The 26,383-nt window shown below is 42.3% G+C and overlaps 1 protein-coding gene across 1 annotated transcript; it reads left to right on the plus strand.

The window, feature by feature from the left end:
• Positions 1 to 543: 543 nt before the first annotated feature.
• slc4a5b (solute carrier family 4 member 5b) lies at positions 544 to 25,772 on the plus strand. Its single transcript, XM_063889692.1, has 29 exons — positions 544 to 713; positions 4,441 to 4,514; positions 5,408 to 5,635; positions 9,280 to 9,409; positions 9,623 to 9,783; positions 9,856 to 10,011; positions 10,154 to 10,261; positions 10,784 to 10,839; positions 12,669 to 12,826; positions 12,903 to 12,990; positions 13,069 to 13,227; positions 13,758 to 13,879; positions 14,495 to 14,669; positions 14,972 to 15,105; positions 15,184 to 15,364; positions 15,432 to 15,513; positions 16,285 to 16,352; positions 16,638 to 16,829; positions 17,750 to 17,863; positions 18,087 to 18,200; positions 18,642 to 18,803; positions 19,108 to 19,286; positions 19,397 to 19,469; positions 19,549 to 19,617; positions 20,094 to 20,267; positions 21,085 to 21,252; positions 21,983 to 22,053; positions 24,302 to 24,354; positions 25,268 to 25,772. Exons 2-27 carry the CDS (start codon positions 4,442 to 4,444, stop codon positions 22,049 to 22,051), a joined length of 3,393 nt encoding a protein of 1,130 aa, XP_063745762.1. The 5' UTR covers positions 544 to 713; position 4,441; the 3' UTR covers positions 22,052 to 22,053; positions 24,302 to 24,354; positions 25,268 to 25,772.
• The last annotated feature ends 611 nt before the right edge of the window (positions 25,773 to 26,383 follow it).

Genomic DNA, 26,383 nt, shown 5'->3' on the forward strand with positions numbered 1-26,383 from the left:
AGAAAATAGTCCCACATAAATGCAGTCTCTTCCTGTTTTTGTTTTGACTGTTAAATGGCTCAAAAAACCAGATTTTTCACCATTTGATTTGCAATCAATGAATGAATGAATTGGATTCATCAACGACCATATTAATAATTAGTAGCAGCCTTTTGTGGAAAAAACAACTTTAATTTAGCCTGTAAAATCTTCATTCGGTTCATAACCACTAACTAAAACTACACAATAAAAGCACAGGAGTAAAATGTACAAGGTTTCCCTTCGACAAGTCGCTGCGTAAAAGCATGACGACGTTTAAAATCCTCTGATTCTTTTTATAAATGAATCCAGTTACTTTAAATATACTGAGGGACGATGGAGTCTCTGTGGAAAAACTAGTAAAATATGAACGTACGCCTTACAGGATGAACTGATCCCGCTGTACACACACACACACACACACACACACACACACACACACACACACACACACACACACACACACACACACACACACACACACAGTGACACTCATCACTCAATACTCAGATTGTCGGTGCAGTCACTGAGAGCGGTTTGCTGGCGTGCAGTCGCTGCCTCTCCTCTAAAGACAGCTCACACGTGTTTTGTAATCGGTGTTCCTGTAGTATTTGTATTCTCTGTGAGGATCCTTTACCCTGAAACACTTCTAACGTCTTCACCTGGGTTTCTCTCCGCTCCGTCTGCCGCCTCAGGTAAGCACACACATTTCTAACAGAGTAGGTGTGACTGGATTTGTTTCTGTTTGCCGAAAAACTCTGAATCAATGAGAGAAAGAAAGGTATGTCATTTCAATAAATGTGCTGTAAAATATTTCACCATCTCTTTGAGAGCCGAGGAGAAAAGACGACTTGTTTTGGTGACAAGGTAAATTAAGTGGCCTCAGTTTTCATTTAATTTGAATTGCTCTGCTTTATGTTTGTGGAATGGACTACCTGCTGTGATGTTAGACGATATGTATTCCAGCGTATAGAGAGAAACACATCCAACTTCTAAACTCATCCTTTCCTTTAATCAGGAAAACTAAATTAAGACATTTAGCTTTAAGATGTGTTGAAAGGTGTGTTTAAAGGTGTGTTTAAAGATGTGTTTAAAGGTGTGTTTAAAGGTGTGTTTAAAGATGTGTTAGGTAAAGGTAAAAGGTAAAGGTAGTTTTCTTATGAAATCCTATAAATATTCAGCAGTTTCTCCAATAAATGTACGACTGTTGGCTCCCAGTCTTCAACAGTAGCAGAGGGATAATTCCAGTCTCATTTGGCTGCCTATCTCTAATCGATGAGAGGAAGTTTGGCCTATTTGCAGATTCCCAGGCCGGGGGGCAGGTCCAGACTGATTGCTTGTTCCAGTGAGGGACTGGGTTATCACCACAGGGCATCGCTGTGCTCAGACCGGGAAGTGTTGCGGGGTCAGTGCACCAGTTTTGGAATAAGTCCAGTAATATAAGAATCACCTCCATGGAAATGTGTGGTAATGGAGGGTCTTTGGGGGGCTTTGAGGCTAACAGAGGTCCCATCACAGCTGAGTGTTTTACTACCAGACTTAAGGATGATCAGCGGACCATAATTGGACAAAAATGGCTTAAAAAGCATGTAATATTAAAACTTGGGCTCCAACTACTGATTTATTTTTGCTTATTGATGAAGTTTGATCGATAAAATGCCAGAAAATACTGAAAAATGTCCTTCCTAGTTTCTCAAAGTCCGAGGTGAATGGTTTTCTTTGTCCAAAACCCCAAAAATCACTTAAATTTGATATCAAAGAATAAAAGCATGAAATCATCAGAATTGGGACGATGGAAAAATCATTCTCTGCTATTTTAGCACAAAAAATGACTTTCAAGGCTCATTGAATTATTGAATTATCAACTTGTTGATTAACTTACCCAAAAATATTCACTTTAATGTGAATTAAGTCAGAGAAAAGCAGGAAATCATTTGGGAGGCTGTAAAAGTCATTTCTGCTATTGTAGCATCACAAGCTATGAATTGGCTGTTACTTATCTGTTGATCAACTAACGTAAAGATATGCTCTGTAATGTGATATTAAGCAGAGAAAAGCAAGGAACTCTGTATTTAAGGAGCTGAAAACGAAATGTTTGGTTATTTTAGCATGAAGAATTACACTCAAGACTTTTAAATGACTTATCATGATCAGTTTACCCAAATATATTCACTGAAGTCTGGTACAAAGCAGGAGACCATCAGAAGTGGGAGACCATCAGAAGTGGGACTCTGAAAACGTCATTTGTTGCTTTTAGCACGAAACAGTACTCTAACCAGTGATATGTTAGGAGAATGATTGGCTGTTACTTATCCATCACCTATTGGTCGACTAATCGTTACAATTCTAATGGATATTGCCTCCAAAGATAAGGAAATTCACATCACTTTGGGCTAACGTTGTGGCTAAATGTCTCTCTTGTGGATGCAGGAGCAGAGCTGTCATTGCCTTTTATTTTCCTTGGTTTTTTTAAATGCATGTTCAGTGGGACCATACGTGTGCTGGACATGCTCCTCGTTATGTGTGCGTGTGGTCCTGAGTGTGTGTGTGGGTGGGTGTGTGACTGTCCTTCACACTCACTGATCAGGCTTCAGGGACTCGTTAGCGATCAGCCCTGACATCTATTGATCAGCCTAGAAAACTCCCCCAAACCAGGAAGAGGAGCGGCGCTCAGTCCTGCCTCCACTACGCACTCACTATCACAGCATTTCAGATAATCACATCGACCCCTGCACCCCACCGAGACCGAAAGACAGATCAGCAGGAGAGTAAACCAAAGTCAAATACACTCAAATAATCCAAGAGCTGCACAGTTCAAAAGATGCACATTAGTACCCAGGATTAAAACAGACGTCCTCTTTGGTACAAACTGAGCAGTCTGACTTTGGACTGGGAGGTAATACCGTAGGGTTGGAGCTAAACCAGTGAAAGCACGCTCATCCAAAGGTATATGAGAGGCCTTGGTCAGAAGATCAAAGTATTCATCTGGCTCTTGTTAGTACTTGGAGTTCTCTTCAGCAGTATTTTGAAATCAGTATTGTATTTTTTAGGGCAATCGATTGAAAAACTGTCCGACCCCTCTTCTTATCTCATGGTGTTCCTCCAAACTATGAAAATGAGTCTTTGGTGGTGAATTTAAAAAGACAGAACGATAAATGGTGGTACAAATTATGAACATAGTCGACATTTACTTACCTGTTGATCAACTTACTCAAAGAGGTTTACCTTCAAGCAGGAATCAACTTATTCTGGAGGCTGAAAACATCCTTTCCTGCTGTTTGTGCGTGGGAAATGACTTTCAGGGCTCATTAGTTATTACATGACCTATCTGTTGATCAGCTGAGCCAAATATACTCACTTTAATATGAATTGAATCAGAGAAAAGCAGGAGATCATCATATTTGGGAGGCTGGAAATGCCATTGTTTGCTGTGGTAGCATCAGAAAGGACCCTAACCAGCTATAGATTATGAAAGTAGTTCTGATCTGTGATGAAAATAAGTGTTCAGTGGTGAACCTCAGTGTCCTGGACCTATCCAATGACCAAGCTTTCTGTAGTTATTCAATCTAAGGTGGCAGTTTATCATTCGGAAGGTGTGGGTGTTAAAGGAGCAGAGGAACGGAGAAATCTGCACGATTCATCACAAACACAGAAGAAAATATGAGTATGTGTATGGTTTTGTGTACTGGGAGCCCCATTTTACTGGGAATGATGGGATTTCCCAGCTGCTTCCTCTGGTTTCCACTGGTCTGGAGCGTCTGTCTGGTCCCTGCTGGGGGTTTCCATTGAGTTTTCCTCTCGTCGTCCATCGTTCTGTCGAGGTTTTCCGGGTCACGTGTGTCGCCATGAGGCCGAGAGCGGCATCACACTTTGACAGAGAGTCAGTGGGAGGTCAGTAGGGTTCCCCAGCAGCGATCTACATCAAAGACTGGGTGTAATGGTCCGGTGCTGGGTTATAATGGGGGGCAATGGATCCATAAAGACACCTCAAACTTCATAATAATCCTAAAAGATGAAATCATGAAAGAAAACTTAAGAAGAAAAAGTGAAATTTAAAAAAGTGACATTAAAAAAGGGATCCATGAAGACACCTCACGTTCGATGCAAATTCTGGGAGCTGTGATGCCATTTTGAAAAGGTTTTCAAGGCATCAACAGGATCCTTTTGGATGAATTCTGCTTTTTATCTGCTAAATGTTTACCAGCTAGAGGCTCACTGTGTCCTCGGACTGTCTGGTGTTGGGCAGGTATGAAAGAGGGTTTTATCAGAGCTGTTTTTAAACCAGAAGAAGCTGCGTGCTTCTGCTGGGAACGCTGGTTTAAGGCAAGACTTTGGTTGGTTTTCAGGTCTGATTTTCCCGCCTGATGCATCTGAGGCTCTAATCGTACTCTCCTATTCTCTCACGTTTCTGCACGTTTCCAGGATGGATCATCACGATCCGCAGCGAGGGAGGAGTAGAAGTCACCGGCGCTACGATGACGATGATGATGACGATGGTGAGGAAGCAAGATCTGTTATATTGTGCAATGCAATCAGCTCAGGAAACGCAGGATAGGCACAACATGTCGGCCCTTAAACCTGAGCTTTCTGCACCCCTTGGAGGCAGATATTCCCGACTTGTGTTGCAGCAAATAGTTGCTTATCTACACATCCTGCAGCTGCTCCCACTTTATTCACCAGTATCAAGTATTTTTGTCTGCCTGCTGTTCGGTGTTGGGCAGTGGGTTTATCAGAGCTTTATTTGGATAAGAAGCCTGCTGATGCTGCTGGAAACAACTCAACCAAACCAGTAAGGATGTAACAATCCAAATGAGGGAGTACATGACGTGCGGATTGTGTAACTCTATCCAAATCCAATCCTCCCTTTGAAGGAATAGCTTGCCATGTAGATTCCCAGTTTCCCAATTGTGCTAAGCTTACTGAAGCTGGGCCGTGCAGAGTCGTGTTGATCTTCTTACCCAACGCTCTGCAGGAGCTGAACCCTTTCCTTCATTTATTTCGGCCAATTTGAGGTTTGAATGCTTTATTGGCAGAAACAGACAGGTACAAAACCCTCTTCATCATAGATATCCCTTTTGCTCTGCGCCTTTAATTCCAACAAAGCGAGTTCTATCTATTATTTACCTTTCAGTACACACTTCATATGGTTTCATGTAAAGGTTTATAGGTTCACACTCATATTATGTAACCTAAGGGTCATTCTTTAGTATAATTATCATTACGTTTTACTGTATCGATTCATTTTGTCTTTGACTTCCTTTATTTCTTTGAGAGGGATCATTATCTGTATTTTGTTGTTGTTGTTGTTGTTGTTGTTAGCTCCGGTATAGCTGCATTAGCACTCGATCCTGTCTTGCATTGATCCGGTTTATGTCCTCTCTGTCCTCAGAGGGTCAACCGGTGTACATCGGGGTTCCGGTTTCCCACAGACGGAAACGCCGCCGACATCACTCCAGAACCAGCGACCCGGACCGTGACACCCGGCACTCGCACTACGACCACCACACACACCGCGAACACACACACCGCGACCACGGGTATTACCACGACAGGGAGGAGCATTACGAGGACGACGACGAGGGGAGTCCGGAGCGCCACGAGCAGCCCAACCTCGCAGGTTAGACAACACACACACGCACGCACACACACACACACACACACACACACACACACACACACACACACACACACACACACACACACACACACACACACACACACACACACACACACACACGTCATTGTCTACATCTAGCTCCCTGAACACAAAGCCGTAAAACTAACGGCAATAATTCAATGTTATTTATACTCAGTGAAACTCACCGTCATATTTCTGTCTTACTGCACTTCACATAACCCAAACTAAAGAACCAATACATTAAAATAACAATCATTATAAACAATACAAAATAAAATAATGATCATATTAATAATTTAGTACCATAACAAAATATGATCTGATAGTTATGTCAAAGTAAACATGGTGCTGTGGTTCAAAGTGCTCATAACAAGTCTGGATTATAGTAACTGGGTCACGACCCCTCGAGAGACAGAGGTTGCTTCTCAGTTTTTAGAAGTGTTTTCTTGTCACTTACTTTGGAGTCATTCGACAACTCGCACAATAACAATCGAGATGAATCCGAAACTTCAGATTTCGGGGTTACATCACGGCTGCACACACAGCAGCAGAGGCTTCTGATGTCCTGCATCAGGAGTGTGTGAGGAGGTCGAGCCGCTGCCTGTCTCATGGTGATGAATATTCTGCATCGCTCCTTGTTCCCATGAAGTCTGGAGCCTGTAAGCTGATTAGAGCCGAGGAACTCCAAGCCTTCTGTGTGTGTATGGTGTGTGTGTGTGTGTGTGTGTGTGTGTGTGTGTGTGTGTGTGTGTGTGTGTGTGTGTGTGTGTTGTTTGGGGTGTTTTGTGTGGGGTATACTTTGTATTTTTTCTTGAACTCCAGTCAGGATTCAAACCGAGTGTGTACAGAAAACACACCGAGACCTGCAGATAGAGGCACTGATGCAGGACTCATCAGAGCAGGAGGGTAGGAGTCATGATGGTGAGGAAGTCCTGCCCTTCTCTTATGAGTGTGTGTGTGTGTGTGTGTGTGTGTGTGTGTGTGTGTGTGTGTGTGTGTGTGTGTGTGTGTGTGTGTGTGTGTGTGTGTGTGTGTGTGTGTGTGTGTGTGTGTGTGTGTGTGTGTGTGTGTGTGTGTGTGTGTGAGGGGAGCACTCGAGGGCCCTGTGGTGTGTGTCCACCCTCTTAAAGCCTCTGGCTCTTTGCTGCTTTGGAGATTTCAGTGGATTTCTGCCACAGCTTAGAGAAGAACTTTTTTTTTCACTTCTTGGACTTTTAGAAACGGCGCAGGTTTGACCCAATCATTGAAATAACAAAACCTAGCTTTGGAATAAAGATCGGACGAGTGTTTTACTCATGGCGGAGAGATAAGGACACGAGGACAGGTAGTCGGTCGTTGGGATCTGTCTCCAGTTCTGGGTCTTTCTCTCTCTGGTCTCAGGATCCAGGGAGCATGCAGGGACCTGGTTTATCTTTCCCCTCAGCTATGGCCTCCTGTTGGACGTTACCCGGCTCCTCAATAGGTAAAAATGGCTAAAAGGAAGAGGAGGAAAGCATGCTGGGTTATTGTGAAGGATCAGATAGTGAGAAGGATCTGCATGCAAGGTGGATTTAATTACAGATTTGTTGACTTTCTATCGTTTCTTTGGGAGAAAAAGACTGGTTTAAAAGTCAGGTATTCCTTAAGCTACTTAGGGATTGCAGAACCAGCTGTAAATCACATACTTTGCATACCATCAACGCATGGAGATGGGAAGCAAGTGAAATGTGCATTAATTAAGCGTCATGAGGACTTAATTGACAAAATATTGATTGCTAGGACTTATTTCAAGTGGGTTTGAGTATTTTACCCAAGAGAAGCTTTGAAATACTTTGAGTCTCTCTCTCTTTCCCCCCAGTCTTTTAATCACAGTTTAGAAAGCACACACGGTTTAAAAGTCAGGTATTCCTTAAGCCACTCAGGGATTGCGGAACCGGCTGTAAATCACATACTTTGCATACCATCAACGCATGAAGTTGTGAAGCAAACATGAAATACAGTCGGCGTTGATTAATTCAGCCTCGTATAACCCTGTTCTAATCTTCAAATGCTAAAGCTTTGTATATTTACAGAGGCTGTTTCCAAGAGAGGTGTAACACCGAAGCAGTGGTCATATTGATATTAGAGTCACTTTATTGTCGAGTACCAAATGGCCCTTTGGTCAGCCACACAAGATGCATTTTCTGCCAAACTGCAAATAAGAGATCGAATGAAGTTGAATTCAATAACGCTGAAATATAAGGTGCGAACTTCTAGATTAGAAGCAACACTCCAGTCAATGTGCAGTAACAGTAGAGTCAGTGAGTCAAGTTAAATTCAGGGTGAAGAGACCTCGATGGCGTTCATTAAACATCCATTACTGCTCTAAATGAATGATAACCCTGCAGCGTTTATCCAGGAGCCTCTCAGAGCCGCAGCGCCCTGTGTTATATAATAGGAAGTTAATGTGCAGCAATGATGCGTCACTCATAAGTGAGCTGATGGAAAGAGTGTGTGGAACATTGTGTGATCATTATACTCCGAGCACGCTGACCATCACATGCATTACATAATTGTTCCCTGTGCATGGATCGGGGGGGGGGGGGGGGGGGGGATCATCAATGGGGTCATTACATTACTGGCTTTTTACTTGTTATGCTTTTGGATCACAAGGAGGATACACACTTTCTTGTGCTGAAACACACACACACACACACATGCATACACACGCACACACATACACACACACACGCACACACACACACACACACACACACACACACACACACACACACACACACACAAACACACACACACACAAGCTGTAGTGCGATGAAAGATATCATTGCCTGCAGGCTCGCATGATAATAGGGATTGATCTGCTCAGAGTACAATTAGAAAAGTTACCGGCTGATCAGATAATCATTAAAGCAGCTGACTACTTTAAAGAGTCCTCTCCTGCTGATGTTCAGGTGTATATCAGTATGTAGAGTCTCTACTTTAAAGAGTCCTCTCCTGCTGATGTTCAGGTGTATATCAGTATGTAGAGTCTCTACTTTAAAGAGTCCTCTCCTGCTGATGTTCAGGTGTATATCAGTATGTAGAGTCTCTACTTTAAAGAGTCCTCTCCTGCTGATGTTCAGGTGTATATCAGTATGTAGAGTCTCTACTTTAAAGAGTCCTCTCCTGCTGATGTTCAGGTGTATATCAGTATGTAGAGTCTCTACTTTAAAGAGTCCTCTCCTGCTGATGTTCAGGTGTATATCAGTATGTAGAGTCTCTACTTTAAAGAGTCCTCTCCTGTTGATGTTCAGGTGTATATCAGTATGTAGTGTCTCTACTTTAAAGAGTCCTCTCCTGCTGATGTTCAGGTGTATATCAGTATGTAGTGTCTCTACTTTAAAGAGTCCTCTCCTGCTGATGTTCAGGTGTATATCAGTATGTAGCGTCTCTACTTTAAAGAGTCCTCTCCTGCTGATGTTCAGGTGTATATCAGTATGTAGTGTCTCTACTTTAAAGAGTCCTCTCCTGCTGATGTTCAGGTGTATATCAGTATGTAGCGTCTCTACTTTAAAGAGTCCTCTCCTGCTGATGTTCAGGTGTATATCAGTATGTAGCGTCTCTACTTTAAAAAGTCCTCTCTTGACTCTATCTCTGTTTTCCAGTTTCCCCTGCAGCAGAGCGTCTGCGCCACATACTGGGGGAGGATGACAACACCCCCACCCCCACACTATTCACTGAGATGGACACTCTGCAGCAGGAGGGGGGCGAGCTAGAGTGGAAAGAATCTGCAAGGTACACACACACACACACACACACACACACACATACACACACACACACACACACACACACACACACACACACACACACACACACACACACACACACACACACACACACACACACACACACACACACACAGCCAGCTTTCATTAGTTTAGGATTTGGGAACCTGAACCTGAACCTGAATCTGAATCTATGTTCCTCTCTTGTCTTTCTCTGCAGGTGGGTGAAGTTTGAGGAGAAGGTGGAGGAGGGGGGGGAGCGATGGAGTAAACCTCACGTCTCCACGCTCACCCTCCACAGCCTGTTTGAGCTGAGGACTTGTCTGCAGACGGGAAGCATCCTGCTGGACCTGGAGGGCTACTCCCTGCCTCAGATCGTGGGTGAGTCCTGGACCTCAGAACTGAACAGACCAATCATAGGTCTTGGTTCTGAGCTGTGATGTGTTCCTCCAGATGAGATCGTGGACCGGCAGATCGCTGACGGCCTCATCCCTGCGGATCTGAGGGAGAAGATCAGCTTCGTGCTGCTGAGGAAGCACCGTCACCAGACCAAGAAGCCCATCCACCGCTCGCTGGCCGACATCGGGAAGTCCTCCAACGCTGCTCCCAGTGAGTCCCACCGCGCCTGCAGCTCGTCCTCTAACTTTCTCATAACACCCTAACGCTCCCTCTCTTTTCTGCCGTGCTGATCACGACCCTCTCCTCTTTAAATCCCGTCTCTTCCCGCTCGTCGTTTCCTCTCCGCCGTCAGACCGTAGTCCTCACCTGAACCCGAGTCACGGTGCGAGCTCAGCCGCCGGGGTCCACCGCTCCACAGAGGACCTGAGCTCCCGCCACTCCAGCAGCCTGAGCCGCCTGCGTGAGTCCTCACACACACACACACACACACACACACACACACACACACATACACACACACACACACACACACAAAATGTGTAATCTTGCAAAAACTCTGTTAACTTTTCTGCTTCATTCTTTGTTTCTAATAAACTGAAATCTCCACTCACTTCCCACTAATGCTCCATTTCATCCCTTTAGATGCTTTTCTGTGTAAATACTTACTAAAAATACAATATATTGTGTATATTGAATGTTAACTTTGGAGTTTTTGGTCTCATTTGGTGCATTTCTATGATTATGGAGGATTATGAATGCTCTGGATTTCATCAGTTCCTAAATCTGCTTTGAGGAAAGGAAGAACAATGGGAAACAAGTCATTCAAATATGAAGTAATCCCTCTCAGAAATATGGGAGCATGACGAAGATCTTATATGAACAGTGTTTCATGTTTTTCTGTTGCTTTTATTCCCCTTAAACTGATTCCCAAACTGCCCTTTAAAACCTGTGATGCCTTAATGTGAGTGTGGTACGTTCACAGATCCGTCCCAGTGCCGAAGCATGAACGATATTTCAGACTCGCCGAGCACAGACCAGGTAAAGTCATGTTTACTGTTTATTACCTGAGTGTGTGTGTGTGTGTGTGTGTGTGTGTGTGTGTGTGTGTGTGTGTGTGTGTGTGTGTGTGTGTGTGTGTGTGTGTGTGTGTGTGTGTGTGTGTGTTTTCAGCCTTAACATGCAGAGTTCAGGCAAACTTTCCTCCAGTCCTATTTGGATGACGACGTGGTGGCTGCCCTTTCAAAATAAGAGCGTGCAGTCTAAAAAAACCTCCTGTATTAGAGTTCCTTTTTTATTTCTTACATAAATATCTTTTCATGCCGGGATTCCTTGGGCAGTGGTAAGATATCATTCTCTTGTCAAATTGGGTTTAATATCCTGTCTATAATCCCCCTTTCACTAAACACATTGATGAATACACTTCCCTTTATTTGGATCCTAAAACATTATTCCATATTTTCTTTTTCTCCAAACTTTATTCATATTTCAGAGTCTCAGGGTTGCATCACATCATCTGGGTTATTATTGTTTGAGTAGACGGATTGATGCGACTGCTCAGAGGCTAAGGAGTTCTCCTCTTGGGGACTAAACCGACCTTCTTTGTGTAAAATCCCAGTACAGCATCTCCCACTCTGAGCTGGTATTGATCTGTGGTGAGCTCATCTCCTGTCGCCTCTGGGAGAGTAATGATCCATCAGCTCTGCAAAGATGGCACACACACACACACACACACACACACACACACACACACACACACACACACACACACACACACACACACACACACACACACACACACACACACTTTCTTTATTTCTGGAATGTTTCTGTCATGTTGCTTCTGTAATTTATTAAGTGTTGAGCCTTATTCCATGAGAGTCGTCAAAAATAATAATCCTTCTAATCCACACCGCCTGGAAGCTGTGTGTGTGTTTGTGTGTGTGTGTGTGTGTGTGTGTGTGTGTGTGTGTGTGTGTGTGTGTGTGTGTGGGTGTGTGTGTGTGTGTGTGTGTGTGTGTGTGTGTGTGTGTGTGTGTGTGTGTCTAAGCTTCTGTTGTTCCTCTGAGCTTAATTTGTAGAATTTCTCATTAGTATTTTGGTCAAATTTGAGCAAGAATTTCAAATGAAGTCATGCATGTGAGTCAGATTCAAGTATGTGTTCACAGAAGCCTTTATTAAACCTCCATATTTCTTTGATCTGACCCGTATGCACACTCAAAAAGATACGCTTTAGTCTTATAATGCCTACTAGATGATATTACTGAGATGAGTTCTTAGTGTGAGGGATGAAAACGTCTTGTTTTTGGTCTGAGAAGTTGTGAGCGCTGGTGGAATTGACTCTGAGAGCAGCATTAACAGATTATGAGGAGCTTTTAATTTAAGCGCCCACCACTCCACTGCCACGTGCTTCCTCCGTTAGCTGCAGGAGGAGGAGCGGGGTGCAGAGAAGGAGCTGCAAAACAAAGTTGTGTGCTTACTGTGTTGAACTCCAGGAAAACAAGTGGGAGTAAACCGGCTCAGTGAGGCTGCAGAACAACAACTGTAGCACCAGTAATTATGGTGGACAGCTGGTTTTCTTTCAGTTGTTTCATTATTATTTCTTCTGCAGTGAATATCTCGAGCACTGCAGCAATCATTGCATCGTTTATCGGGAGAGTTGCGTGGTTAACAAAGAAAGCACTTTATTTATAGAAAAGAAAGGCGAAAAAATACATCCGTGCTTTAATCAGAAAGCGGCAGGTATCAGTGGAACATTTCCCCTCCCTCTCTCTGTCCATACTCAACCCACTCTGAGCAGGTGAGTGCAGACAGGTGAAACAACCATTAACCGTCTCCCCCTCCCTCACGTCTCCCCCTCCTCTCTGCAGCTGAAGAACAAGTTCATGAAGAAGATTCCCCGGGACGCCGAGGCCTCGAACGTGCTGGTGGGCGAGGTGGATTTCCTGGACAAACCCTTCGTGTCCTTCGTCCGCTTGGCTCAGGCCACGACTCTGGGCGGCCTCACGGAGGTCCCTGTGCCCACCAGGTGTGTGTCCTTTGTTTACATATCACTGAAGAGTGTGTGGCTTTGCATTTCCTCACCACCTCTTCTCTCCCCACAGGTTCCTGTTCATCCTGCTGGGCCCTCACGGCAAAACCAAGGCCTACAACGAGATCGGCCGAGCTATTGCTACGCTGATGGTGGACGATGTGAGTAAACAGCTGGATAAACAACTCTTTTTATTTGCTTTTTTAATCACAACTTGTACCCCCGGTGTTCCCTGGCAGCTCTTCAGCGACGTCGCCTACAAAGCCAGGGACCGCGAGGACCTGATCGCCGGAGTGGATGAGTTTCTGGATGAGGTGATCGTGCTCCCTCCGGGGGAGTGGGACCCCAAGATACGCATCGAGCCTCCTAAGAAGGTCCCGTCGGCGGATATGAGGCATGTACTTTGAAGGACGCTTAAGCCTAATACTGAAGCTACTGTGGTGCTTTAACTCTGATACGATAGGAGTCAGACAGCGACACCCTATGGGACACACAGGGAAAAACAAGCTCTTACATCCACCTCCAGAGCCAGAGTCTCCTTAGCTAAATATACCCCTTTGTTCCTCAGCTAGTGTCTTAATGTCTCTGCTGTTTGATGCAGGACCGGTAGTGCACGAGGCTGTGTACTGGGGTAAAAAACTGGCAATTTTGTGCAAAATAAAGCAGTTTTCTTGAGCGATTTTAGGAAATCCATCGTAGTTTTAAAAAAGGTCTGCTGTTTTTTATGCAATTGAATCAGAGCACTTCTTTTTATGCAAGGCATGCACATTAACCTATTAAAAGAAGACCATGAAGCAGTATTTTAATGTCTAACTCGATGTAAAAGCTGTCGTCATTAATAAAAAGTTTCATGTTTTTCCAGAAAATGTTGATGTAGAACTCTTCCTGTCAGATTCCCTGCCAGTAAATGTCTCTCTCACACAGGAAGTCGGTGCTGAACCTGAACGAGCTGGGGCAGATGAACGGCTCGGCGGGGGGGGCGGCGGGGGGAGAAGACGAGGAATTTCCTGCTCCTCATGAACTGGGAGAGGAGCTGAAGTTCACCGGGAGGTAAACACAGATGAACCACTGACGTCAGGCAACACATCACAGAGAAACAGCTTCAAAGAAATGTTAAATCCAAGCCTTTTAATGACTTCTTCTGACCCTAAAATGAGTTTGGGTTATTAAAGGCTTAACTAATTGCAGCTGAAGTGCTTTACTGGGTTTGTATCTTCATTATTAATCAGAAACAGGTTGACTGGCCGTTGTATAGCTCAGTGGGTAGAGCAGGCGGCCATATACTGGGGCCTGAGTCCCTTTGCCGCGCGTCTTCCCCTCTGTCCCTCCGTGTCTGAACTGCACCGTCACTGTATTAAAGGCACTGGTTGCCCAAAAATTCTTTCAAAAAAAAAGAAACAGGTTGACTGGGGTAGGTTACCCTGTGGTGAATAAAGTGCACACTTAAACACAGTAAGATATGAAGTTGTAATAGAAATAGAATCTTAAAATGATTCAAAAATACAAAATAAATAAAAGAAAATGAGTTTAAAAAATGGGGAATGTGCAGTAAGTATAGAATGTAAATGGAACAAGATGTGCAGATTTAAAACAAAAGCGAAATGAAATGTGATATCACTGTGATTTAATGTCATCCTGACGCCCTGCTTCTCCCGGGCCCTGTAGGATCTGCGGGGGCTTGTGGCTGGACATCAAGCGGAAGATCCCGTGGTTCTGCAGCGACATCTACGACGGCTTCCACATCCAGTCCATCTCCGCCGTGCTCTTCATCTACCTGGGCTGCATCACCAACGCCATCACCTTCGGAGGGCTGCTGGGGGACGCCACCGACAACTACCAGGTCTCTGTCTGTAGGGCTACAGGAGCCGGGGGGGGGAGGGCATGCTGAGGGTCTATTACAGCTTTTACATCCAAAAACAGCCTAAAAGAGACATTTATGAACACTAAACAATAAACTAAATAAAAAAGAATACAAAGAAATGAGAACCAAAGAATACTAACTGAACTGAACCACAACTTCCAAAACTAACCTGAGAGGAACTCGGAAAGCCAAAACTATACAAAGTTCGATCTAATTGAGCATTCATAAGGATTACAGCCTTCCTCTCAGGTTAACTGTCTCTCTGCTTCCTCCCTCCTCAGGGAGTGATGGAGAGCTTCCTCGGCACAGCGTTAGCAGGAACGGTGTTCTGTTGTTTCGGGGGACAGCCGCTCATCATCCTCAGCTCCACCGGACCCATCCTCATCTTCGAGAAACTGCTCTATGAATTCAGCAAGTAAGCAAAAAGCCCAAGTACAATGACCCAGGTGTGAGGTGGAGGAAGCTCTTCTGACTCCTCCTCCTCCCTCTGCAGGAGTAACAACATCGACTACATGGAGCTGCGTCTGTGGATCGGCCTGCACTCCTGCCTGCAGTGCTTCCTGCTGGTGATCACGGACGCCAGCTACATCATCAAGTACATGACGCGCTTCACCGAGGAGGGCTTCTCCAGCCTCATCTCCTTCATCTTCATCTCCGACGCCATCAAGAAGATGGTAGGTGCACACGCAGCAGGAGTTTGGATGAGGATAAACAGGAGGTAAAGCTGATTGTTTCTCACAGGTCGGAGCCTGGAAGTATTACCCAATCAACCGTGGCTTCAAGCCCGACTTCATCACCTCCTACAAGTGTGATTGCATCCCCCCAGGACCAGGGTGAGTCCTCCTCTACCTGTGATCGTATTTAATGCCAAAACATGAAGGACACTTAGAACACATGAGCAGAGGTCATGCACTGTATAGAAACATTTCACACCTCAGGAAGGCCTTTCATGACTTCTCGCCCTGAAATTGCTTTGTGTTATTTGAAGCGTTATTAATTGCAGCATGCTTTACTGAGTTTGTATCTTCATTATTTATCAGAAACCGGTTAATTGGGGTAAGTTTACACATAGAAGAAATGCCCTTTGGTGTATTATAGTGCACACTTACTAACAATGAGAGATAAGTTGTTAAAAAGGAGCAGAAATAAAAGTCATTAAACATTAATAATACAAAAAGTGTAAAATGTGAATTACATTTTTGAAAGTGAGACATAAATTATGGCTTTCTTGAGAATTTCAAAGGAAAAAGCTGAGCCTTAAAACCAGTCCAACCCTCAACACTAAGTGGTCCCAGAACATGTATTGGAGCAGTCTAAGCGTTGAAGGAAGGGGCTCTAATCAATAATCGGTATTTATGTCAATGTCTGAATAATGACATCATCGATTATAAGTTCTTTGTTTCTAGTCACAGAGATATTTATGTGACTCCATTCATAATATCGTGTATTTTCTGTTTCTGCATCATTTCTGGGATGCTGTGTGATTAAGTGAGTATGCACGCCTTGGTTTAAGTGGCTTGATATCATCTCTTACCCATCATGCACTTCACTGGGTCATGGGATCCGTCATTCATCTGTTCCCCTCCTGTGATTTCCTCCTCAGCTTCGGCTCTGGGGTTTAATATCTCAGCTCCGCTCGCTGATGACAACATGACGCTGCTGGTGAGTGAGGGGTCATTTCAATTCCAGTATCATAAACAAAATCGATCCCTTCAAAATCGTTATTGCAATCAGTGATTTTTTATAAATTGTAGAGCCTTAATGAAGACTTCATAAAGAAAACAGGAACATTTTGTCTGAATTACATTAAAGCGATCACCACGTTCTTTAGAGGAGGGGTCTGTGTTATTTGCTTTTACCCACTGTAAGTCATTTAAACCAAATAGCTGAAGTCTCTATTTTTTCCTCCTCCTCCTCCTCCTCCTCCTCCTCCTTCTTCCCCTGCAGTTCAACCTGACGGACATGGACTGGAGCCAGCTGAGTAAGAAGGCGTGTGTGAAGTATGGGGGGGTGCTGGTGGGGAACTCCTGTAAGTACGTCCCTGATCTGGCCCTCATGTCCTTCATCCTCTTCTTCGGCACGTACTCCATGACGGTGTCTCTGAAGAAGTTCAAGTTCAGCCGCTACTTCCCCACAACGGTGAGAGGACCCCCCCCCTGAACCACACCTTAAATACCTGCATGAGAAACACTCCTGATGTTTACATATTTGTATTTATTGATCAGTCGATGTAAAGGCTGGTGAAATACTGATATACCACTGCAAATATTCTATACATTATTTTAAAGTATCTTATATTTATATTACTATTTTATTCCTTTTTATTTTTTGTATGGCACATTTTTACTTTAACTTATTATATCTTTATGAATCTTGTATATATTCATTAATTTATTACACATTTCTGCACATTATCGTCATATTTATATTTAAATTGTTTTTCCTTTTTATTAATTTAATGGCACTTTATTTTTATAAGTATGTATTATATTTTTGATAAATTATAGTAATATGTTTTTATAAATACTAATATACCACTGCAAATATTATATATATATATATATTATTTTTATGTTTTGTCCAAGGCGCTTTTTTATCTTTATATTGTCATCATTTCGATTATTTTTATGGAACATTTTTCCTACAACTTATTTTAATTTGTATAAATATTTCTATTTCATTTTACTTATTTATTGCATTTATTAATATCATTTTTAAATGTTAAATTATTTTATTAATATCATTTTAAATGTTAAATTATTTTATTAATATCATTTTTAAATGTTAAATTATTTCACATTTTTATTTATTTATTTGTTTTTTTCATTTCTTTAAATTATTCAAACGTTCTCTAAAATGAAGCAGCAAAACCCAATTCCCCACTTCAATTAATCAACTATATCTAATCTGAATAAAACCTCTATATTTAATCTGAATAATGTGTGTATTATGGCCAGCTTGATCCTTTACAGCAGCTGTAGATGCATGAAATATCTGCAGCTTTTATCCCTCGTATCGATCCTCCACCCACCCCCTCTCTCTCCCTGCATGTCCTCCAGTTGCGCTCCCTCATCAGTGACTTCTCCATCATCATCTCCATCCTGGTGTTCTGTGGCCTGGATCACCTGATGGAGCTCGACACCCACAAGCTGCACGTTCCCACTGAGATAAAGGTGCTCCCCTCCTCCCAAAACACACCTCTTTCTTACCTCTTCCAAACCTCTTCCTGTCCCTGAATGGATGCTTCCCGAGGACGTCGAATCACTCGTTTGATTTATCTCTGCAATGATTCTTTCACAGACTGTAATTCTCTCTATCATTGCACCTTCTTCTTCTTCTTCTTCTTCTTCTGCTCCTCCGTCTCCTCCGTCTCCTCCGTCCTCCCTGTGTGTTTAGCTGAGGAAGCTAATCAGTGATTTTGCCATCTTCATGTCCATCATGTCCTTCGTGGGTCTGGACATGTTGATGGGGTTAGACACCCCCAAACTAATCGTTCCCACGGAGTTCAAGGTACTTCATTCCTCTCTAAAAGATGTGTGTGTGTGTGTGTGTGTGTGTGTGTGTGTGTGTGTGTGTGTGTGTGTGTGTGTGTGTGTGTGTGTGTGTGTGTGTGTGTGCCTGATTGCATGCTTATCTGATTTTTGAAATGTATTTATAGCATTTTCAATCACAAAATGTGAAATAAACGGTGTTAAATAACTGCAGTGGAGGAAGCATACAATCATATACTCTAATAAGGTGTGTGAAGAAACCTCTACAATAATTGAGTAAATGCTGCTTTTATTTTGAAGTATTTCTTTACATGAAAACACATCGAATAACCGTATCATGTGTGTGTGTGTGTGTGTGTGTGTGTGTGTATGTGTGTGTGTGTGTGTGTGTGTGTGTGTGTGTGTGTGTGTGTGTGTGTGTGTGTGTGTGTGTGTGTGTGTGTGTGTGTGTGTGTTCTAGCCAACGCGTCCGAACCGCGGCTGGCTGGTGATGCCGTTCGGGAAGAACCCGTGGTGGTGGTACATTGCGAGCTCCATCCCCGCTCTGCTCGTCACCATCCTGATCTTCATGGACCAGCAGATCAGCGCCGTCATCGTCAACAGGAAGGAGAACAAGCTCAAGGTAAACACACGTAAACAAAGAATCTAGTTTCAGGAGGAAAAAGATTTGCAAGAAACTCGAAAAATCAGGAGGATAAATTCCCTTTCTTGAGCTGCAGAAATACTGCCTTCAAACATTGAATACACAACAAACTGAAAGTGGTTCATCTGTCTTAGAAAAACACGCGTGTGGCTAATATCGAGTCGCTTTAAATAAACACCTGGTCCTCTCTGCATGTGAGGAGACATGAAGCCTCCAACGGTTGAATCAGCAGAGAAATCCCTCCCTGTCCTCCTCTAACGGGGTGTTCCCTCCCTGTGTGCAGAAAGGCTGTGGCTATCACCTGGATCTGTTCTGGGTGGGGGTGCTGATGGCCGTCTGCTCCTTCCTGGGTCTGCCGTGGTACGTGGCGGCCACCGTCATCTCCATCGCCCACATCGACTCTCTGAAGATGGAGAGCGAGTCGAGCGCGCCCGGGGAGCAGCCGCAGTTCCTGGGAGTCAGGTGGGACGGTCCTCCTGATCCGGAGTCCTTTACCGACCGTCACAGAGACGGAGAAGGGGAATGTGTGATAACAATAATAAGTATTTAACCCGGAGTGATCTGTGTCTCAGGGAGCAGAGGCTGACCGGTATCCTGGTGTTCGTTCTGACCGGAGTCTCCATCTTCCTCGCTCCTGTTCTCCAGGTGAGCGTGAAAAAAGGAAGACCTTATGGTGTCTCTGGTTTTATGTTCTATATTTGATGTGCTTTTCTTTGTGTTTCAGTTCATCCCCATGCCCGTCCTGTATGGAGTGTTCCTCTACATGGGCGTGGCCTCACTGAGTGGCATCCAGGTAGATTTTAGATTTAGATTCTTGACTTGCTCAGGTCTTACTGGATTCCTTAGAACATAATGTGGAAATGTAGAAATCTCTTTTGCATACTCACATGTCAAACACACTCCCCTGAATGATGGGTTATTAGAGAATCCTGACCAAGATCTCTGGGGCATTTCTCTTTATCGAAGCACACGTTATAGCTTTTAGAAATGGCTCCTGAATTTCCTAAACCTGAAGCTGAAGTCCTTTTTGAAAATGTCCTAAATCCAAAGATATTTAGGTAACTTATCACGTAAAATATATTAATCCTCAGTGGAGAAAAGTGGCAGAAATGAAACCTAGCATGTCAAAAATAATAAAGAATAAGTTGTTAAATAAACTCGAATAACGGTGGATCAAAAAACAGAAACTGCACATGTGGAGGACAAAGACACGGAGAAGTGGCCCTCCCAGTTAGACATCCTTAAGGAACTCTATATCTGGTGTTTCAGTTCTGGGAGCGGATCAAGCTGTACATGATGCCTCCCAAGCACCAGCCGGACTTCTCCTTCCTGCGCCACGTCCCTCTGAGGCGAGTCCACCTCTTCACGCTGGTTCAGATCATCTGCCTCGCCGTCCTCTGGATCCTCAAGTCCACCTTCCTCGCCATCATCTTCCCCGTCATGGTGAGGCTGCGTGGAGTTTATCCATCGCATGTTTTACATTTATTATATTCTATAGATGGAAATTAAAGATGCAGACGTTGCAGAAATCCTGCTGAAGATGCATGTCTCAAGAACCAAAGCTCTGTCTGTACTTATTACTTAAACACATTTGAGGTGCTTTTACTGTCTCTTTGTATTTTAAAGCCACACTATGCTTCCACTCCACTCCTACTATCTGACAGCTTTTACAAGTGACCTTTTTTTTACTTCACAAAAACATTTTGTGCAATTTTATAAAATATTCTTATTTTTTCTAAACTTGCCAAGAGTTCAAATGTTTTGATGCAACTGCAACTTAAACCGTTAGTTGATGTGTGGATTAGGAAAGGGATATTTCAGTATGTATTTCAATGGTTAAGTCATTTTTTATACCACTTTTCGAGTCAAAAATGTTGATAATAATAATAATACTTTAAAACCAAACATTGTTAAGAGTTCATTTTTATAACTTTTACAAAGCAACCAATCAGTGGATTAATGGAGACAACAATCAGATCTGATAGTGATCGTGTTTAAAATACTACAAAAGACAACAAACAGAAAACAATCAAATAAATCCCCTAAAATCAGCTCTGAGTGCAGGAAGGTCTTCAGTGCACCCTTGAAAGTATGCACACTCTATAAAACCAATAAGGTAAATTATTTAGAATCAGATGCACCAGGAATAATCAGTATCAGTCCAACGGACCCTTCCTGCGCTGCGTACTGGTCCCAGAGTATCTCAGAGAGGTTTCAGTCTTTCCTCTTCAGTGAATGACCTGAGTCCGTCCTCTGGTAGATTCTGGGTCTGCTGGTGGTGCGGAAGCTTCTGGATTTCATGTTCTCCCAGCACGACCTCGCCTGGATGGACGACATCCTGCCCGACAAGGACAACAAGAAGGAGGACGACAAGAAGAAGAAAAAGAAGAAGAAGAAGAAGACGAAGGAGCCCGACAGCGACGAGGAGGTGAGGAGGAAACCATGTCCTAAAGTGTGTGTGTGTGATCTGTTAAGTGTGTGTGGGTCTGTTTATCAGTATGTAAGTGTGTGTATGGATCTTTTCTTCTTAGAGTTTAAGTGTGTGTGATGTGTTCTCTCAGTATCTAGGTGTGTGTGATGTGTTCTCTCAGTATCTAGGTGTGTGTGATGTGTTCTCTCAGTATGCAGGTGTGTGTGATGTGTTCTCTCAGTATCCAGGTGTGTGTGATGTGTTCTCTCAGTACCCAGGTGTGTGTGATGTGTTCTCTCAGTATCCGGTGTGTGTGTGTAAGTGTGTGTCAGACTCCATGTGCTCCTGGTCTGTTTCTCTGACTAATACTCTGTGTTTCTCCTCTTTGTCCCACAGTGTTGCTGAAAAGGCACTGTACCACACTTACTGCTCTTACTGTCTGTCCTCGCTCCTCTCAGTCCCCGTCCCCCGTCCCCCTCCCCCCCCTTGTATTTACTCTGTTAGCTTCTTTGTGTTCTTGGGAGGATAAGGCTGGTGCTACTCTATATTTTTGTTGCTAAACCCCTTTAAAAAAAGACCAAAATAAAGATGATCTGGTAGGACAAAGAAGGTGAGCTGGCCGGCTCTTCTGTGATTGGTCGACTGCTTACAGAGGTCCCGCCCCTTAGCCTATCACAGAAATCTGGAGTGAATCCAGTCTTATCCTCTAAAATCCTGCATGTGGAACACTTCCTGTGTCTGCCCTCAGCCCATCAGTCCTGCACCCCCCCCAGTGAAGATCCCCATGGAGCCCCCCCACCCTGAACCAGACCCCTGACTGTGAGTGGCCCTCCTCCCTCCACCTCCTGCTCATTATACGTTTGATATCATTTTATGAAATGTGATAAAATGCTCGGAGAGACTTTGGTAACTGCTGCTCTCCACCGTGGATCCAATAACAATGCAACCGTGAATAATCATAATAACAACAACAATAATAATCATAATAATAACAACAACAACAATAATAATCATAATAACAACAACAACAATAATAATCATAATAACAACAACAACAATAATAATCATCATAATAACAACAACAATAATAATCATAATAATAACAACAACAATAATAATCATCATAACAACAACAATCATAATCATAATAACAACAATAATAATCATAATAACAACAATAATAATCATAATAATAACAACAACAATAATCATAATAACAACAACAATAATAATCATAATAATAACAACAACAACAATAATAATCATAACAACAACAACAATAATAATCATAATAACAACAACAATAATAATCATAACAACAACAACAATAATAACAACAACAATAATAATCATAATAACAACAACAACTATAATAACAACAACAATAATAATCATAATAATAACAACAACAACAATAATAATCATAATAACAACAACAACAATAATAATCATAATAATAACAACAACAATAATCATAATAACAACAACAATACATAATAATACAACAACAATAATAATCATACAACAACAATAATAACAACAATAATAATGATCATAATAATAACAACAACAATCATAACAACAATAATGATCATAATAATAACAACAACAATCATAATGATCATAATAATAACAACAACAATAATGATCATAATAATAACAACAACAATAATAATAACAACAATAATAATCATAATAACAACAACAGCAATCATAATAACAACAACAATAATAATCATAATAATAACAACAACAATAATAATCATAATAATAACAACAATAATAATAATCATAATAACAACAACAATAATCATAATAACAACAACAACAACAATAATGAGGATGTTTATACAGCAGTTTAATGACAGTGAGAAAGTTCTTCAGGTCTAAACCAGGATTACAACATTTTAGGACGGCGATGAGGAATAGTTAATTAATTTAAATATGAAAACAATCATAAAAAGAGAATAAAGTAAACAATAACAAATATGGAATTCAAAACAAAATAACAATTTAAATAAAATAAATAAGTCAAATAGAATAAAAGTCTAATTCAATGCAAGTCTTAAATCAAACCCCGATAGCAAGAAAGGGAAATAAGAGATGAGAGGAGGAACCAATCAGAACCAACCAGAACCAATCAGAACCAATCAGAACCAACCAGAACCAATCAGAACCAACCAGAACCAATCAGAACCAATCAGAACCAACCAGAACCAACCAGAACCAATCAGAACCAACCAGAACCAATCAGAACCAATCAGAACCAACCAGAACCAATCAGAACCAACCAGAACCAACCAGAACCAATCAGAACCAACCAGAACCAGCAGAGGTCAGATGTTTCATTTATTTTACTACTTCAGACTTAATTTAGGAACATTTTTACGTCAACATTTTCTGATCTAATATGATTTTAAGATCCAGAGCAGCTTCTACATATTCACTGCCTGCCATTTCTCAATCTGGTTTGTTCATCTCTATCATCTCTGTGTTTGTGTTTACACTCTGTGTTTGTGTCTGTGTTTACACTCTGTGTCTGTGTTTACACTGTGTCTGTGTTTACACTCTGTGTCTGTGTTTACACTGTGTCTGTGTTTACACTCTGTGTCTGTGTTTACACTGTGTTTGTGTTTACACTCTGTGTTTGTGTTTACACTCTGTGTTTGTGTTTACACTCTGTGTTTGTGTTTACACTCTGTGTTTGTGTTTACACTCTGTGTCTGTGTTTACACTCTGTGTTTGTGTTTACATTCTGTGTTTGTGTTTACATTCTGTGTTTACACTCTGTATTTGTGTTTACACTCTGTGTTTGTGTTTACATTCTGTGTTTGTGTTTACACTCTGTGTTTGTGTTTACACTCTGTGTTTGTGTTTACATTCTGTGTTTGTGTTTACACTCTGTGTTTGTGTTTACGTTCTGTGTTTGTGTTTCGTTCTGTTTGTGTTTGCATTCTGTGTTTGTGTTTACACTCTGTGTTTGTGTTTACACTCTGTGTTTGTGTTTACACTCTGTGTTTGCTCGTCCTGTGTTGTGCACTTTCTCTCTCTCTGTGTTTTCCTGCAGGAGACGGACCTTTACTCGACAGTCGCGTGCAATCACGACGATCCAAACCGCAGGTACACACACACACACACACACACACACACACACACACACACACACACACACACACACACACACACACACACACACACACACACACACACACACACACACTCAGCTGTATTTACACTATGGGAAATGATAGTTACTGCAGCTCAGTACAGTAGAGAATATAGGAGATGATTCATGTCATTATTTGTCTCTGAAATGAAACCTGCGTCTCTGATGGTCATTCAGTTCCTCTCCTTACCAAACAGCGCTCTCTGCTGTCCTTTAGCACGCGCTCTCTGCTCTCTGCTATCCTTTAGCACGCGCTCTCTGCTCTCTGCTGTCCTTTAGCACGCGCTCTCTGCTCTCTGCTGTCCTTTAGCACGCGCTCTCTGCTGTTAGCACGCGCTCTCTGGATTTACTCTAAACTAAAGCTGGTTTAAATGTGTTTAGTTATTCTGTACAGAGACTTTATTTATACACTTCTACATGCTATACTACATGTCATTTTCCCACATATTAAGATGTTTCCATGTGCTATGCTTTCTTCTTCTACAGATTATACAAAAACTCTTCTGATTCTTTTCAAAATAGAGTTTTTCCCATTTTTGGACAGACTGTAGAAGGACTTTCTGTGTTTCAAATTAAACGTATTATTTTTAACACACATATTTAGTTTCGACGTTATATACCATTACTCTTTTGGACATAATATACTTAAACTATTTCACCTTTAATGACTTTGTTTCCATCCTATGATGTTTTTCAGATTTCTCTTCTAAACATGACTTATTTTTCAGACAAACGGACTCTTGATATATTTCCCACAGACTGTACTGCGAGGTTTTAAGAACTTTTGGTATTACATTACAATGTTATTATTTATCTATGATTTCTGAATGTGAAACTGATCGTAATGTGATATTACTGCTCCCACAGAGTCTCTCTGCACCTGAAGACCTCCTCCCCCTCTTCCCTCGCTCTCCCCCCGCCACCCGGCCCACAGCTGGACTCCAACTGGGAGGAATCAGACTTCTACTCCAGAGTCAAACACCGCCTTTCTACCCACAATGCCCTGCTGCAAACACCTGCACACCACAGAGACCCTCACCCAAAGCCAGCTCTCTTCAGGGGCTCCTGTGCCGACACCGTGCTGTGACTAGAATCTGCAGATCCACATTTAAATTACACGTTAGAAACCGAGCTACATAAGCAAAGAGGAAGCGCCCTTCCTCATTCATTAATTGGGTTTTGATCAGATGTTATGCCATGTATTATACCCCCCCCCCCCCCCCCCCCTCCTGAACCTCTTCAAGTAGTGACCAAAAAATAGCTGCAAACAAAAGAACCAAAATGTGTTTATAACAATATAAAAATCAGAGTGCATGACCCCGCCCCGGACCTTAGGCAACAGTTTCTCGATCATGTTCATCTTTGCTTTTTTTTTCTCGTGCATTTAAAGAATACTAGTTTTATGAGCACTGCGGATGTAAAGCCCAGAATATGTAATAAAACAGAATTCAAAAGTGTCTTCGGTGTTTTGTCCTGATTTGATTTGTAAAGTGATAACACACAGGTGCATTCATCGTTGTTTGTCACCTATCTAAACCTAAATGCTTACGTCTTCTTCCACTTACTTTGCTAATTCATTCTCAGTGCAACATTTCAGCCTCTGCTGTCCCAGTATATCCATAAACCCAGTAGAAACTTCCTCACTGGAGGTGAGGGTTCCCCATTAAATGCAAGAGGCAGCCACAAGCTGTTAAGCATCTGAGGTGCGCTCGATTTGACACCCACTATATTTATAAGTGGAATGTTTCTTAAATATTTTACACAGATACTTTGACTCCAACTAGTTTTAAAATTGAGTATTTTAATTAGAAATTAATCTATATTTTAAAAACTAATTATAAACTGGTGGTAAAATTGACAAATCAGAAGAAAACTACCCCTAACTTCACTGGATGTCTAGGATATATAGAACAACTCTCAACTCTAAATACAAATGATAGTAATTCCACGTTTGTCCATTTTAAGATGTGATGCTAGTATTTT

This window comes from Eleginops maclovinus, chromosome 8 (assembly GCF_036324505.1).
Source record: "Eleginops maclovinus isolate JMC-PN-2008 ecotype Puerto Natales chromosome 8, JC_Emac_rtc_rv5, whole genome shotgun sequence".
NCBI classification, from domain to species: Eukaryota; Metazoa; Chordata; class Actinopteri; order Perciformes; family Eleginopidae; genus Eleginops; species Eleginops maclovinus.